The sequence below is a fragment of the Cryptotermes secundus genome, unplaced genomic scaffold (genome assembly GCF_002891405.2).
Source record: "Cryptotermes secundus unplaced genomic scaffold, Csec_1.0 scaffold1475, whole genome shotgun sequence".
Classification (NCBI taxonomy): Eukaryota; Metazoa; Arthropoda; class Insecta; order Blattodea; family Kalotermitidae; genus Cryptotermes; species Cryptotermes secundus.
The window spans coordinates 515,614-533,169 of NW_019731600.1; the positions used below are offsets into that span (position 1 = coordinate 515,614).

General features: G+C 42.0%; 1 protein-coding gene across 1 annotated transcript in view; it reads left to right on the forward strand.

Annotated features, from left to right (window-relative positions):
• The window catches only part of LOC111867293, a 148,235-nt gene that overhangs the window by 96,683 nt on the left and 33,996 nt on the right, over positions 1 to 17,556 (forward strand). The window contains exons 5-6 of the mRNA XM_023857016.2: positions 2,926 to 3,015; positions 15,484 to 15,668. Of these exons, the coding sequence (XP_023712784.1) occupies positions 2,926 to 3,015; positions 15,484 to 15,668 (275 nt within the window). The remainder of the gene's footprint in view (positions 1 to 2,925; positions 3,016 to 15,483; positions 15,669 to 17,556) is intronic.

Sequence of the window (17,556 nt, forward strand, 5' to 3'; positions counted from 1 at the left end):
AATTTTAAATTTAAAATTGTTAGGGTTACTCGCCCTATGTCTAAAGTGCTGCGGCGGCTAGTTCTTGTTTGTAATCAGTATTATAAGGTTACGATTTTTTTTAGTAATCCGCTGACTCCATCTTTACTCCTACCTGAAAACTGAAATGCCAAGTTACATCGAAACGTTTTAAGCACTTACGGAACTATCACTTCACGCGCACCAGTCTCTGCATTTTTGTCGGCCGTTACTTTGTGTTGGGACAGTCTGTGAAAATTTATCGATTTATAATATATAATATATTACTGATTCTTTTTATTAATTTCTTATCATGTCCTGTTTTTTTAATAAATGTCCCTGTTTTAGGTGAAAAATGAAAATATCCAGGTATTTTTAAAATATAGCATGGAAACCGTACCTTATTCCATCAGATTGTGGTTTTCTAGGTTATGGTATCGTATATCACTGAGAGTTTGAGTACTTCTATCATGATGATGGAGGCAGTATATTCCTCCGAAACATTTATTTTCCTCAACAAAAGTTACATTATATCGCAACTCACAAGACTAACATACGAACAACTTCAAACTTAAATATCTCGAAACTTCTATGAGATGAGGAACTTTACAAATACATATGGCGTTCTTGCCTTGAAGCCACAACATATAAGATTTCTGTGTTCACACGCTGCGTCACGACACGCAAACTTCCCATCATTCAAGAAGGATCGTGATTTTCATACCCAGACACAGCAACTTCAGTACACCCCTAACTTCCGGGTGATTAATTATGGATCCATTACTCACCCCCTCTCCTTCTTGGCTGGTAAACCTGCAAGAAACATGCGCTTGGTGGCTTCTAGCTAGAGCTGGAACCAATCACCTAATGCTGTAAAGGTAAAACCACTTCAATTCGGTTAACGAACAACAGCGGCTCAAAAATTCAAAACTGAAGTTTAACTTTACCGATCACAGTGGCCGCGCGGTCTAAGGCATGAACCGTCTTCGCCCTCTCGAACCATGGGATCGTGGGTTCTAATCCCATTCGAGGCATGGATGTCTGTGTGCGTTTATTCTGTGTTTGTGTTGCCCTGTGTGTAGGTAGCGGCCTTGCGACGGGCTGATCCCCCGTTCAAGGAGTCCTACCGACTGTGTATAAGATCAAGAAACTGAAAGAGCGTCCAAGGCCCAGCAAAGGGCTGTAGGGCCATAATAATAAGAGTAATACTACCACCAATAACACTAATAATAAAGACTAGATATTGAGATAAAACTAACACTGGCCCATTACAGTGGCCGCAGGGTCTAAGGCATGAGCTGTTTTCGCTCTCTTGAACACTGAGATTGTGATTTCGAATCCCGTTCGAGGCATGGATATCTGTGTGTGCGTTTATTCTGTGTTTGTGTTGCCCTGTGTGTAGGTAGCGGCCTTGCGACGGGCTGATCACTCGTCCAAGAAGCCCTATCGTCTGTGTAAAAAAGTTGTGATACTGGAGAAGAGGCCAGGGCCCAACGAAGGGCTGTAGAGCCATTGATGGTGAGCTGTTAACTAAAACTATGTAACAGAGTCCTTATTGAGAAGCTGATAAACGCCAACGCCCCGCCGCCTGTGGGACTCGAAGAGTCATTACCGAGTTCACAAGATACCGCCACTGAGCTCTATCCCAAGCAAGGGGATACTCTCCACACATCCGCATTCTGTAACTCTCACACCCAAGCCTGTGTCTCCCATGTGGGCCCATCCCTTTACAATTACCTATTAAAACAACCATTTCATCTTCATTGATTTCATCAGCGTAATGGCATTTGGTGAAGCTCCTCATTATGTTATTTCCTCTGACCTGCTGTTAATTTTTGTGTCTTTCTCCCTTATCGTTAATCTACGTTCTTATTTAAGGTGAGAGACCAAGGTTTACTACTCTATCAACCACAACAAAAAATTAATAATTCTATTTGTTAAAAAAAACCTATTCCTGTAACCGGCCGTGGAGGCCCATAGGGTTGTGAGACATCGAGGGTCCCACATTTTTTGGATATTTGGTTTACAGATGGTGGTGAGGTTGTCAGTCTTACGTGCCGGCCGGCCGGGAAGATTCCTGGTACTCATTTCTGTTGGAGACTGATTCCACTCCAGGACCATTGTGCGACTGGAAGGATTAAGTCAACTGAAAAACTCAATAACCTCATCGGAATTCGAAAGCGCGACCTTCCGGCTTGTAGCATAGTGCTCCTCATGTATTTTAATCTTTACATTTTTCGGCATGATATGGAAACTAAATAGTAGCAGTCAATTTCCGACATAAATTTGCTCTTGTCGTGTTACTGAATACATTTGGTTTGTTACTGTCCTTCCCAAACATTTTAACTTTGCCACACTGCCGAGTTGTCTGTTTCTGTAACTGAGCTCAAAATAATTATTGTGCATTGGATTCTGTATTTATATAGAATATACATTTATATGAAATACATATTAATTTTTAAAAATAAGCACCTTTATTTTCTGTTTTTGATCTTAATAATAAACTTTTCTAGGAACATTTGTAGGTTAAACGAGGGCTGGCTACATCTTCCTTTGATTTTTCACCGATAGATACATTACTTTCGAAATACTTTTAATTGTACTCATTCCACTGTTAATTTATTGTTTATGTTTCCTTAAATATAAATCTCCATCGTCACGAAATCACGTAGTACGTTTCATAATTAAAAATAATCGTTAATATTTATTGCTTCAAATTATAGTAAAAATGAAAATGAAGACTACGAGTTCGCATAGCGAAAATCAGCAATAATTCCTTTCAACTTTCATAAATTTCCTTCAAAGAAGTACATAGCGTAAAAAAAGCCTGTCTGTTACATTCTTAAACCCACTTTCTAACATGCATGAAAAAAGTGTCATTATTTTCGAACAATTGTATGCAACATTGACAGTGCCTTTCTGTTTCAGGTAAAGCATTCTCCATATTAAAAACACACTCTTCTGTGTTCAAGGATGCCAACGGCCATCAAGAGGGGCATTCTGAAACACGTGAAGAAGGTCAGTATACACAAGTGACCGCTGAGTGCTAGAAAGGTCACAGGTCAACATCAGTGCAAGGCGCCCACTGCTGAGGAGCGAGATGAAACCGCTTTGTTCTCGTATAAGTAACACAAGGAGTGCTGTGGTCCAACCATGCCTCGGTTTAAACAAATAAGCATATGTCGGGGTTTCTTGATTCGGATATGCGGTGTTACGAAACTCGTCTATTTGTGTGACGTGTCTTATATCCTCTAACTCCAGAAGGTGTCATTCCCTTCAGGGTTTCTCACAGGAATACTGTATAAATTTTTGATCTCGAAATGCACGTGAAAGCGATGCTGAACTGAGGAATAAGGGAAAATTCTTATATGACTTTAATTTCTGTAATGGCTTTCTCCTATTTGTCAGTATACATTCTCTCTTGCAACGCCTGGGTTCAATCCCCTACAAATTAGTTTCTTTAACCCAGGTTCCATATTCCGTGGAAAGTTCGGCTATAAATTTTGAGACATCATGTGCCATATGTAAGTAAGTAGAGTTCATAGAAGCAGAATTTTATATGATCGTTCTTCTAACCGACGTTTAAGAACAAGAAATGAGAGATATAAAAGACACAGTTTATTTTAGAACAAAAAATCTCTTCAACGCTACGAATATAAGACGGAACTGCGTCGTACGTTCCAGTTGCGGAAATGATCTGACTTGCTGGAAACTCAGCAAAGTTTTCTGAAGTAGACAACGCATTGAAATACTTTTACTAAACCTGGCACAAGAAAGAAAAAAAAAAAAGAACTGACGTTTCTACATAGCAGACTCCCTGAAAGAAGGACGCCAGAGACTGAACAGAGCTGTTACGTCGATTTCAGTTCAACTGAAAAAGAAACCGGACCGAGCCGCCGAGGCAAGAGCCACCTTCACAAGCAAAAACGTTACGTTAAATTTAATACTGATACGCTCGAGCAAAACACTTCTGGGCCTGCATACTATACAAGTACAAAACAAGTTCTATAAAAATACATTAAATAACTAACATCCTCCTGTAATAACCCGATGGTTCAAAATATAAATGCACGTCACTGAATCTGGTACTGAGCCAGTGTAATACAGTAATCATCCTCACTTCCCTTTTTCTTAAAGTTTGTTTTAATATTATCCTCCCAGAATCTGAATCTATAACCCAGAACAAATCAGTAAGCACGTCAAGATCAGTCTTGAATTGATTGGGTGCGCAAGGCTCTTTCCCCGATGGTGAAGCAGTCGGAGTGTAAAGCCTACCATTCATATCCATCCAACATTAAGAATATGGGGGACTACACCTCCACTCCTCCATAGGTCTAGGCCTCCATGGAGCGATACTTAGGGTGCAGTGCAGTGCAGTGGCAACTTTCTCTTGTACGGCTTCATCATTTCATTCTTCTAATGTTTCGGAACCCCTAAATTCATCAGTTCCAGAGCAGAAACCGGCAATTGACCACAATTCACTCTATTCCATACGTTCGAACTTGTTTTTCGAAAGAGCTCGCATCTTTCTTAGGTAAAAAAAAGGTAAAAGCATCCCTGTAAGAGGCCGTGGAGGCCCAGTGGCTAGTGAGATATCGAGGCTCTCACATTTTCTAGAGAGTCGGCTCACAGACGGCGGTGAGATTGTCAGCCTTACGCGCCGGCTCCCCTTTACCCCCAGGGAGATTCCTGTTACTCATTTCTGTTAGAGGCTGAGTCGGTCCNGCCCTTTACCCACAGGGAGATTCCTGTTACTCATTTCTGTTAGAGGCTGAGTCGGTCCCAGGGCCATTGTGCTGCTGGAAGAATTAGGTCAATTGAAAAATCCACTGACGTCATCGGGAATCAAAATGGCGACCTGCCGGCTTGCAGCATAGTGTCTCGACCAACTACACTACCGCGTACCCCCCATCCTTCTTAGGTGGACGCGATAATGTCTGTGCTAGTCTATGTGTTCTCTATGTGGAGCACTGCACCCCGTGACTAAGTAAACGTATATTAAAGCAGTTCGGATAAAATCCTTACCACTTCATTTCTGCTGCCACCTGAAGCACTGTTTCATTGTTTTTCTCCAGTGTTAAGGGGCCCTTATACGTACGAATCTGGCTCGGGCGTCCGACTTGGCTCGGGCTCCAATGAGCGAAAAACGTCCGTGTGTGGGTAGCCACGAGCCGGGCTGGGCCGAGGCCGACGGGGCTCGCCAGGGCCTTCGGTGGGACTCGCCTCGGCGACGGCTCGCTATTGGTTCGTACGTGTGTGGGCGGTCCCGAGCCAGACTCGCGTATCTACACGTCACACGAACAGACAGTGTGATGAGTTGTGGTACTACGGAGGAACCATGTCGGCTTCCATGTGTAACAAAACATTCATGAGCCCGGAGTTTTTGACACGGTTTTTAGGAGAGTACTGTGAATTGCCGGTTCTGTCGCAGGTTCGCAGCACAGAGTATTCGAACAGGGGAAAGCTGGATGAGGCCTGGGATTTATTCGTGCAGTTCACGGGAGAGGAACTCCGTGATGCTGACTTGAATTTTGTTAAGATAAAAGTGGACAGTATCCGGGCCGCAACTTGTTTCGATGAACTAATTCTGGATACTGAAATGTGCGAGCAAAGTTGAGAGTCAGCTCATGCGTGTGTGGTGAAATCAATCCGAGCCCGGCTCCCAAGTCAAGCTCGCCGAGCCGGACTCGTCCGTGTATGGGTCCCTTTACTCATTTTATAAATGCTGTGACATCATTACATCCGCGCGTCTCTTGCCAAAACAACTTTGGAACAAATAAAGGGATTTTCATGAAACTTCATAGGAACATCACACCGCTAGGAGCCACCTCATCATTTCACTAGCAAATTCCCTTCCACCCATGACACCAGCATGGCTGTAATTTTCGAGGTGGGAGCTTCATATAGCCTGAAATTTTCTGTGATAACAGGTGTTAGAAACATAATCTAGTTCTCGTAGTGCAGTAAACTTCATGATCGGTGGATAGTTCTACGTAATTCCAATTGATATCGCCAATCGTAGTTTCCCGATCTGTAGGACAAGCTGGACGGAACTATGCTTTGTGCTATAAAGTAATCATAGACCTTGCTATCAACTGCAGAGACCTCTAATTATAATAATGATTAAATTAAACTCTAATCACTCTTTTGGTATATCTAAACTACTGTTAGGACTTTTACATTCCTATTTAGATGCTAAAATGTGGATTTTCATCTCGGCTCTTCCTCGCACAGCTCTGAATTTAACTGCCCTCATTTTCATGTCTGCCTCTCTTTATTTTCGTGACGTAAAAGTGGGCTTACTTTCAGTCTTTGTGAAGGGTATAAAGCTGCTTGCTCATAAGACATGAATAAATAAGTCTTCATACAGTTGAAGTCTAATATTTAAATATAAGCATTTATTTCTTTTAATATTAAAATTTTCATGCCTGCAAACTAGTTCCTCAAGTATACCACTGCTCACATTCCATCAGATAAGGTTCGACCACACAGAGCGCTACGTACGCTATGTTAGCTACACGAACAGAAAAATATCTCCCTTTATTGCCAATGTGACTGGCCACACAGACTTCCGTACGCTACGTACGCTATGTTCTCTATGTTAGCTGCGTCGCAGAGTGTACGCAGCGTACGTAGCGTACGTAGCGAACATAGCGTAGCGCTCTTTGTGGCCGAACCTATACAAGCGGTTAGTCTTCAGCTACCTACTCACAGCTCTGACATCATATCTTAATAGATCTGCCCTCTTGCATGTTATAGCTTAAACAGTTCCTGCAGTTTTACTGTGAGTTGTCTTCACTGCATGCATAATCCCTTCTGATACATTCTTACCTCACAATCCCTCAGGCTGGCTTGGGTTCAATATTATTTTCAACCACCCAGAGTCAAGCTCACAAGGTTCCAACAGGATTGCAGATTCTGGCTCCGTCTGGCTCTCCTCTTTACACAGACACAACTTTTGCTCACACAGTTGTCTGACTGCAGGCGTCCGTCCCCACCGAACGGGATAGTTCGATTGCTTTACCAATGGCAGCTCTGTCATCTGCCTGTCCCAGGAGGTCTTACTCCCTTCCCTTTTACGTAACAATTTAGTTGACTTGCTGGGAAATTTTAGCCGCATGAACTAAAAACTGCCACTATCTAACATACTTAAATACGTAAATGGCTTTACTACAGTCACTGTTCCTTATGAGAAATTGCTGCACCACACTTAACGTAATTTTTACAGTATGAAATAATATGGTGACCACGAGATAGACACATAAATCTTTTCATTTGATAGCGATGCGTAATGAACCACTGGAGTTACACACGTGAAAATGTGTAGAGCATATAATTGTCCATAAGTTCTTTATTTAAAAAAAAAAGCGTTTATATAAGTGTACTGCTAAGAACTATAATCATAGGAACCGCATGAAAAGTTGAGGTTACGCGTTCCATATTATTATGGTCAAAAGAGTTATATTTTCTTGGATAAAATTCCATGTAGTCCGCTTAAAGACAGCCGAGTTTCGCAGAAACTTGTTAGCTCCATCTTCAAGGTTGAATAATTAAACCAAGCAAGGAACCAACGTGAAGCAGGCAGAAAGTGCGACTTTCAACGGACTACACGGCGTCATATCCCAGAAAACAGAGCTCTTAACAACCACCGATGTGAGAATTTTATATTCTAAACATTACAGTCATAGTTGTTTCTACCGTAAACAATGCATACAGATTTATCACAATATTGCTCACTTATTAATTTTATATTTCTATAAGACCCAAAATATAGATTGAAGCTTTTAAAAGAAAACAGGCATAATAATGTCACTAGTTTATGGCTCCGTTACTAATAATAACGGGTTTTGGATTAAATTTATTAACATCTTCTTGTACAGTCACTCGTAATCACAATAGATTACAATAACTCGCAATGAATCTTCAGCCGAACACTTCTTCCTTGACCGCCTAGGACTCGCTCCATTCGCATTCTAGTTTGATTCTGTTCTGTACACTTATACAGTCTCGAGGCACATCCATAGAAAACACACCCGTTGCCCAGCAACGGATACATACAAACCACATAGAAGAAACCTCTTGAGACACTGGTTCTATTGTATATACAACGTCGTTGCATAACAACGGAAGTTATCCGATTGTTGCACCTTTATTTATTTTCGACATAGTCACCACGGATTGCAGTGCAGTTAGCGAGCGTGGGAAGGAGTTATCTTACTCCAGCGTCACAGAAATCCCCTGCCTGCTCTCTTAGACATGGAGAACAGTTCTTAACACTTTTGGACACTTTTTATGGAGTTCTTCGAAAGTTAGGGGCACGCGGTAGCGTAGTTGGTGGAGGCACTATGCTACAAGCTGGGAGGTCGCGGATTCAAATCTCGATGAGGTCATTGGATTTTTTTCAATTGACCTAATCGTTCCAGCCGTACTATGGCCCTGGGGTCGACTCAGCCTCTAACAGAAATGAGTACCAGGAATTATTAAATAATTTTCCTGGGGAGTAAAGCGCGGACGGCACGTAAGGCAGACAACCTTACCGCCATCTTTGAGCCGATTGTGTAGATAGTGTGGGACCCTCCACGTCTCACAACCCTGTGGGTCTGTTACAGGGATAGCTTTACTTTTTACTTCACTTCCGTCGAAAGTTAAACATCCGTCAGCACGAATGTTTTCTTCAGTTTTTTGGATGATTTCATCAGTGACACTGGATGGCCTTCCACTCATTTTTTCATAATGAATATCACTTCTTCCCGTTTCAAATTCAGGACATTTTGCCACGTTTCGCCTGTTCGTAGAATCTTCTCTGCAAACAGAAACAAGTCGGCAATGAATTTCAGCAGCAGTTTCTCCTTTCGCGTGAAGAATTCGAATTATTTCACGAACCTCACATTTGGCGGAATTTTGAACGACATGGCCATTTTAAACACATACTGCGAGCATAACGTTGCCGTGACTGTGGCCATTGAACCATTCCGTCATACGGACCCTACCTCACATAGCAGCACTGCCATTTCTGGAAAGAAAAAAATCGCTTTGCAATTTTGCTGGACTTGTATCTTTACTTTCCGGATATTCCCCGTGTATACTGAATTATCACTAAAGAAATCAAAGAATTATCGCAGCTGCGTATATTGATATATATTTTAATAAAGATTGCGTCTATTAAAACAAATACATCCTAGCGTAGAACTGAGACACTTCTATCGATCCCACAACCCTCAAAGTACAACCACAGGAAAATAAAACTAAAACCCCTTCCTTGATTATAATTTAGACCCATTCCATTCCTCTTCATACTTAAAGTGCTATAGCCCTAAAAATTAATTTTGTAGCATCTCTGAGATATAAAATAATAGAGCGGGTCACGACTAATTGCGTTTTGTTGCACATGCACTCCCCATCTCATAACATAGTTCAATTGACCGCCGCCAGGTGACCCACATTGCAAGAGCTTGGGCCGAAGGCATCCCCTCAGTTGCAGGCGTCTGCACGGCAATTTTAATCCAGAACTTTTCTAATAACAACTTCAGGAACGCTGCTCTGTGCGACTCCGAGTAATAAGTTACACAGCCCCACAACGTCGTGTACAGCCTCTTCACAAATTAACAATACTCGTGTTCTAATGCACGGAATCTTAACCAATTCTCTCTTGAAATGTTAGATACTAATAAATAAATAAATCAAGGAGAATAAGTTGAGTCGGACATGTAGCACGCATTAGAGAGAACAGAAAGACAAATCTCAAGGGAAGACATTCTAGAAGAACTGAGTCTCACAGCCATGGTTAAGAAGAGTTCTATCTTCTGGAATATAACGCCCTGTAGTCCGTTGAAAGTCAACCGATGTTTCGGAGGGACATATCGGCTCCAGCTTCAGGGGCGAAGAATAAGCCGAGCAAGAGACCAGCGTGAAAGCTTGCCACCTGACTTTCACGCTGGAACTTTTCTATGTCAAGATATTATGGCGGTATAAAAATATACCTTAAAGATATAAAGAGTGAGGATTCAAGTGATTGAGAATGTGGCCCAGTGGCGGTCCGAGCTTCGGGTCGATGAAAAATTGGGAAGTTTTTGACATGAGCAACCATCAGTTTCTCAAGAATGACTCCGTTCCGTGGATTAAGACTCGACACGTCAATTTCAAACAAAGATTGCGAGTGAGCTCAGTTCAGTTCACGTCATTACAAGTTACTTCACCATTATTATTCTTCTTCTTCATCTATGGACGCTACAGTCCACGATGTACCTTGGCGTCTTTCACGATTGCTCTGCATTGGTCCTCATTCTGTGACTTCCATCTCAAATTTCCGACGCCCAATATCTTCGAATCTTCTACAACTTAATCCAGCCACGTGACAGCAGATCTGGCAACTTGTTGAGCTCCCTCTGAAAGTGCCCCACTTCTACAGGGAGAGAGCATATTCCAGATTTCAACTTGTGACTCTTTGATTTTGATAAGGCATTTTATGTGTTGGCGTCCGGCTGCATTCGTTAAAATCTTCTCAGCAATAAGGCTTTTTACGGAATCTATTTTAATATTATATTTTCACATATCGCTTGGACTCTAAAGCAGTGAGAACTTTTAAGCTAAGTTTCATACCTACTTCTTTCCCTTGCACGCGCTGCATAACTGGCCCCCACCTCATTAGTCTTGATTTAATCGCCTTCAAAACACTATGTGACAAGCACAAATTATGAACGCCACTGTTTTATAATTTTCTTCACTTTCTGTTACTTTATTTCTACTTTTACGTAAGCCAGATCAATATATGACACATCCTCACATCCCACCATAAGTGTCTGAGAATACGATGGCAGCCTAAAGCCGGGTAGAGACAGCTCCCTTTTCATGCCTCGTGGTGTAAGTAGAGGAATGCGCCATTGCACGCCTCTTTCCACAAAAAATTTCTGAAGCAAGGTAACTCACGTATTACCAGCTACAGACGGAAACCTCTTTGCCCCTTCTGTGGAAGGCAGTTGTCTGTAAGCCTCGCGTTGGAACCGAGCACTTATTTGTTATGATTTTGTGGGGATGGTGAAAATGGTGTACAGTCAATATATGTATTTACAGTTCGTTTAACACTGTCATTAATAACCGGACCCGAGCGAAGTATAAGCCAAAATTTTAAAATGTAACAGAAATATAAGCTAAAATGTAAAGCTATCCCTGTAACAGTCTGTGAAGGGGCGTGAGAGGTCATGGCTCCCAAATTTTCAGTCAATCGGCTCAGAAATGGCGATGAGGTTGCCAGCCTTACTCTCCGGCCGCCCTTTCACACATTGATTTCTCTTAGAGGATGAGTCGACCCCAGAACCATAATTCTGGAAAAATTAGATCAAATGAAAAATCCAATGACCTCGTAGGGAATCGAACCCTGGACCTTCCGGTTTGTATCTCAGTGCCTCAACCACGCTACCGCATGTCCCCAACACAAATAAAAGCGACGCTTTAAATAAACTGGCTGACAGATACACAAACGATTACAAAACTATATATTAATAAAAAGTTTCATATCCTATTTCCATAAGGAGCATTCAATTCAATAGTTGACAACAAAAGATTGGTTTAGCGGTGACAATATTATCACCCCTATTTGGTCTGCGTACGGAATCGAATGTTTATATAGGAGACGGATTTTGAATGTGTTCCGTTTTAAAAAGTACCTCGTTTAAACCTTTCGTGTTCTTTTCTGCTTTGGCGGAACACAAACGCTAGCACATGTTTCTATTGATGCCTCTTTCGACCTTTCTGAAACGAAAACTTACAGAAATGCGTCTATTACCTTCGCCATGTCTATCCCTCCTTTTGTCCGCATGCGCTATCCTCAGAACCCTTAACAGATTTTCATGAAATACGAGTGTGCTGCGGGGGCGGGTTCACTGAACTTTAGCCATGCATACGAACTTAGGTAAGAACGGGAAAGAAAACCTCTTACGTGCTTTTCTTAAGACATCTCGAGTGTAACTCGCCAAATATTTATCAGAGAGAAAAATATTTCGAGCAAAACTGTAGAGGAATGAAACAGACATTTATGTCCAATACATGTCTACCTTAAATCAACAAAACAGGGCGATGGCATTAGAATTGTTACGTTATGCCAGGCCTACAGTTTCTTAGCTGAAATGGCATCCTATCTTCTGAATAGAAGGATGCCTCGCATACTTCTCGAGCTATGTAATATCTGATCCTCTGTTGCACAAGAAGAAAGGTACCGTCCAAACTCGACCTACGCTTAAATGCCACGGCACGCAGAAGCATGAGAGGGTGGGTTTATATGCACACACTACTGTTTCGGACGGAGCCGGGCACTAAGGGTGAGGGCAACTGCAAATCAACTGCAATTTCGAGAAATGTCACCGATTTCAAGCAGGCAACTGGGTTCCAAATTAGCGGGTGCACACTGAGGAAACTCATGTTTGTTTAGTTATTCACATCATCTTAATGATGATAAACATCTCGTCCGACTTAACGTATGATGGTAATTTTAATTTTGTTCATTTATCTTCTGCAATGTCAGATAATATTGCTCCTGTCATAAAGTGGCGGTGGTTGAGATGCCGTGAGCAGAGAGGAAGACGACAGCACGGAAAGCACTGGGTGTTAATTAATTTAATTTATTTTAATTAAGATCATTTTATTTTAAACTGGAATTATAGCGTTCGGACGCGATACGAAATATTGACATACAGTGCAAACATTTTAGCAAAATAGAAGATACCTGATGATGGCCGTATACAGCCGAAACATGTAGTGTTGGAGAAGGATGACTAGATAATTAATTGCATTAAGATGGAAATATATTTGAAATAAATGGTATATAGCAAAGAAACAGATGTTTAAATACAATATTAGTAAAACAAAACATTGGGTGCATCCGTTCTTCCGTGACAATTTAAACTGAGGTACTTATATTGTTTCAAAAGAACTTAACCAGAATCCAGACTCCCTCAGCTCATGAGAAATTCTTTCCCAAACCTGCTTCACACAATCTGCGTCTCACTTGTCACAGAAGGCTTTTGCTCTGTTAACTGCACAGAAATAAAATTATCAGCTTCGTCAAACTTTCGTGCCATCTAAAGGAGTGAGTGAATCATAGAAGCGGGTTAGAACAGCTGACACTGGGAAACTACGCGGCAACGCAACTGTGAGAAGACAGGCTTGCCCCCTTCCCTGGGAATTGACTTCCTAGTCTTTCGCGAGCTGCGTTGCCATTTCCTCAATTTACGCTCCTGCATTCAGTTCCACATGTTCCATTCAGTCTGATAACGATTTTCGGAAATTGCGGTTGCGTTGCGGTTGCCAGTTTCCTTGTCGTGCCCTCACTCCAATATCAGAACTTACAGCAATAATGATTAAAACGATACTAAGAAAAATGTGACAGTTGATACTGACAGTAACATTTCTTTGGCACGACTAGGCGACTCTCTATGGCTAGTGTCTCCTCTCTGTGCTTGATTAAGCATCGCACGACGGAGTAGAAATGTGATTCCATGTGTTTCTAAACTCGGCACTAGATCAAGTCAATTGGTCTGCTCTACTTTCCGACCGCTTTATCGGTCAGAAAATACCATCCATGACCGTTGGATTGAAAAAACTGTGGCCTCTCTAACCGACCTGAACGTTTCCTTAAAGTGATGTTTTATTATTTCCGTAATTTCTAAACGTGATTTTGTAAGGTAAAGGTAAAATTGTCCCTATGCTCAACAAATTAAGCCCTATGCCAAGAGGGCGTATGGGGAGTGGATGTATAGATCCACATTTACTTGACCTCGGCACTAGCTGGAGGTGAGTGGTCAGCTTCACGCCCCGGTCGCTTTAACCCAGGGGAATAAGCCCCCGGTACCCATTTGATAGGAGGTTGGGTGGACCCCAGAGCTGGTCTGGACGATACGGAGAAGAGAAAATTCTTGAGTCTACCGGAACTCGGATTCCGATCCCTTGGTTGTCCAGCCCGTAGCCAGTCGCTATACCAACTGCGCTTTCCCGCCTCATAAACGTGATTTTATTGAATTCATAAATATTTACGGAGTGAATTATTATGCAATGGCATATTTCCTTAAGGGTTATATCTTCACAATTTAAATCGCAGGCTCTTCTCAAATTGTGGCCGAGCATTATAACAAAAAGTGTAAACATCTTCCTCATCTGCTACCAGAATATTAAGGCATTTTCCAAACGTCCATTTCAATAGTGCACTCCCAACGCTCCCAACTACGTATCTATATGACCTACATACGAATCGAGATGCGGAAGGCTTTGTCCGGTAAGAATCATACTGTGTTATGTTAGCGTATTCGTGAACCAACTGCAGAGTTTCGAATTACTCTTATTTGTGTCTCCGTATACCAGCTTCATCTTTGTTCTTTCATTTTACACGCCTCACGAGGCAGGTGGTAATTTTATTGTCAGTAAATATAAACAGAGAATATCTCACTGAAGCAGGACATGGTAGAACTAAAAACGTGTGATATGAGACACCTGAAATGACTATAAAGGAACGCAATTGTGCAGTGCAACACAGTGCAACAGAGAGCTGACGTGGCTGTATGTGTAATAATTTGGGATTTTGATATAAGTCAATGGGAAAGTTTTGCACAAAACATTATGCACAGAAGATTTGATACTTGTTTCCCGAGGTATTCCGTAAATGTTACTGTAGTTAATCTCCACGGAAAAAAAAACAATAATCAGTAAGTCGTAACTGGACACAGAGAACTCCACAGGTTCTACTATGTACGGTACAACATTTAGAAGCATGATGGCGTACCAATACATTACGGCGACCTTGTGAATCCCAGATTTCGAATAAGTGGATGGGCACATGGGAAACGTATATCCGTCTCACCCATCCTCATTCCATCATATTTATTTTGGGCGATTCATGTGACGAACAGAGAGCCCTCCACCGGCCGGACGTTATCATAATAGTTAAACAAAGAATGTTTGAAGCTACAGTTGCAAATATCCAAGGTACATCGTCCCACATGTAGCAACAGCTGAATTATAGGTTTGATGTGTGCCTAACTACAAACAGAGCTCCCATATAATCAATATATCCAAAATAAAACGTGCACGGTTAATTGAATGTCAAGGTTTATGAATTCGTGAAATGTTTAAGACCCGTGCATCGGAGAAGTGCTCAGTACTCCAACTTCGTGTTCGATAGGTTTCGAGTTCAAATTTCGGCCTAAAGATAATTTATTATGATTTATTTTTCTTGGTCTTCCTCAGTCTCCCCAGGCAATCCCAGGACAGCACCTCTAATTAGATCCCAACCTCTTCCATATCCAATGCAGTCTATTATTCGCGACTACATGATCTGAAAAATTGAAAACTTAGCTCAAGGAACCATGAATAAATAATAAATAAATATTTAATAAGAAACATCGACATTCTTCCACAGAAATCCTGATAAAGTGTCCAAAAATATGGAAGCACAAGGCCCTGTAGAGGCGAGTGTGACAACGAGTTCTGTGGCTGTTGTAGTGAACCGTGACGGCCAGCTAGTGTCCCGTGTGAACCAGAAGGTAGACACGAAGCAGGAAGCAACGGAGGGAGCCATCCCAGCCACTCACGTGAGAACTGAGGTTGAAGTGCCTAGTCAGGGGATTCACCGGACCATACTCAGCGACTCGCAACAGGCCGTCGCCAACGTAGAGCGACGCAACAAAGTATGTATAATCTCGGTTAAGTCGGGGGGTATTGACGTGAGAATTACTGCACGCTGACATGAGATTACACACCTGCAGTATCGAGTCCCAGCATTTTCGACCTTCTAACGTCCACATAGAAGTGTTAGGATCTAACATTAAATGTTGGCTTCGTGTCTCCCGAAGAAGATACATTCATAAAATGTCAATAAGTTACATATGTGAAACTTCTCCTTAGGATATCTCGCGATCTCTGAAGACGGCAGGAGCAAATTATTCGCAGTTATTTCATTGTAATTTAGTCACAATAAAAGTTTCCATGGTTCAGTTTATCTTTCGAGCAGTATGCACAACATACACACAAATACAACACTGGAACCTGTTAAAATAATTATTCATAGTAACGTTATACATGTAGGTCTATATTTATTGTTTTCATAATACCAATATTCTGAAAGAACACTAGCTAGTCCTATTCTTTGGGTGCACAAAAATACAAATTTTGTGTTGTCCTTATTTGCACTAAACATTTCACACTACAAGTATTAAACTTAGGCAAAGTAAAGTACATAGCATAATTCTGAATATCGTATATACTCGTAACAGTAGCAGAACCATCGATAACCCCAAAACCGACAATTTGACACGATCCGGAACTGGATACGTCCGCCTTCGAACCTTGCAACCTACATTCCTGAAATCCATCTTCACTATATTCTTACTTTGATTTTGACCTGGGGGATTAGAGAATTAGGTCGGCTTCTGAAGGGTCGGCAGTCCAAGGCAATTGAACAAGAAATGGCAAGAAGACTAGACGGAGTACGAGATTAGAAGTTGTCATTAGGGGATAAAAGAAGGTAAAGCTACCCCTGTGACAGGCCGTAGAGTTTCATAGGGTTGTGAGACGCCGAGGTTCCCACATTTTCTAGACAGTAGGCTCACAAATGGCGGTGAGGTTGTCAGCCTTACGCGTCGGCCGCCCTTTACCCCCTAGGAAGATTCCTAGTACTCAATTCTGTTAGAAACTGAGTCGATACCAGGGCCTTAGTACGGTTAGAAAGATTAGGTCAATTGAAAATATCCACCTCATCGGGACTCGAAGCAGCAACCTTCTGGCTGTAGAATAGTGCTTCAACCAACTATGAGACGGTGTTTCCCCCGTCAATAGGGGATAGCCACGGGAAGTTAGTTAGTTAGTTAGTTATTGGAGAGGGTGGGTTTGCCCATGTTTCCCTCTATGATATTCTACCAGTCTCTATATCCTACCGGTACTGGTGCTTACCATCAGTCCCGCCCAGCCAGCAAGATCGGCCTCTACTAGCTGAGCGGTATATTTAATGCTTCCCCCATCTACCAGAGGAGTTAGAGACTACTGTTGGGCGGGAAAGGTCCGTAATTTTGCTCAGTGGCCTCCTTTGGAGACATGAGGTTCTTTTACATGCCGTAAAGCTACGACACGGGACCCACGGCTTAAAGTACCTCCCGGAGGACTTGTTCCCTGAATTTTTCCGCCCTTAAAAATTCCACGACCTCCGTCGGGTTTGAACCCGCGTACTTTGAGTCACGAGTTGGGAACGTTACCCCTAGACTACGGAGGCCGCTGCCACGGGAAGTTAGTAGCTGAAGAAAAATTGGAAGTAAGCCTATAAAGACCTAGTGTCTGATTAGAATATTTAGTCACATTGAGACCATTTTAATTCCGTTACCAGGATACGACTAGCGATGATTGAGAATCCTAGTGCGTGTGTAGCGGTTAACTGTAAATTGTGTAAATCAGCGATAGCGCTGTACTGCTTGTAGGTACGAATTAATTATATAAGGTGTTCATAAATCCAATCAGCCAACCCAGAGCCCGTTAGTATTCGTCACGGGACCCCAGACACGCGATAGTGCCATGAAACCGACGAAT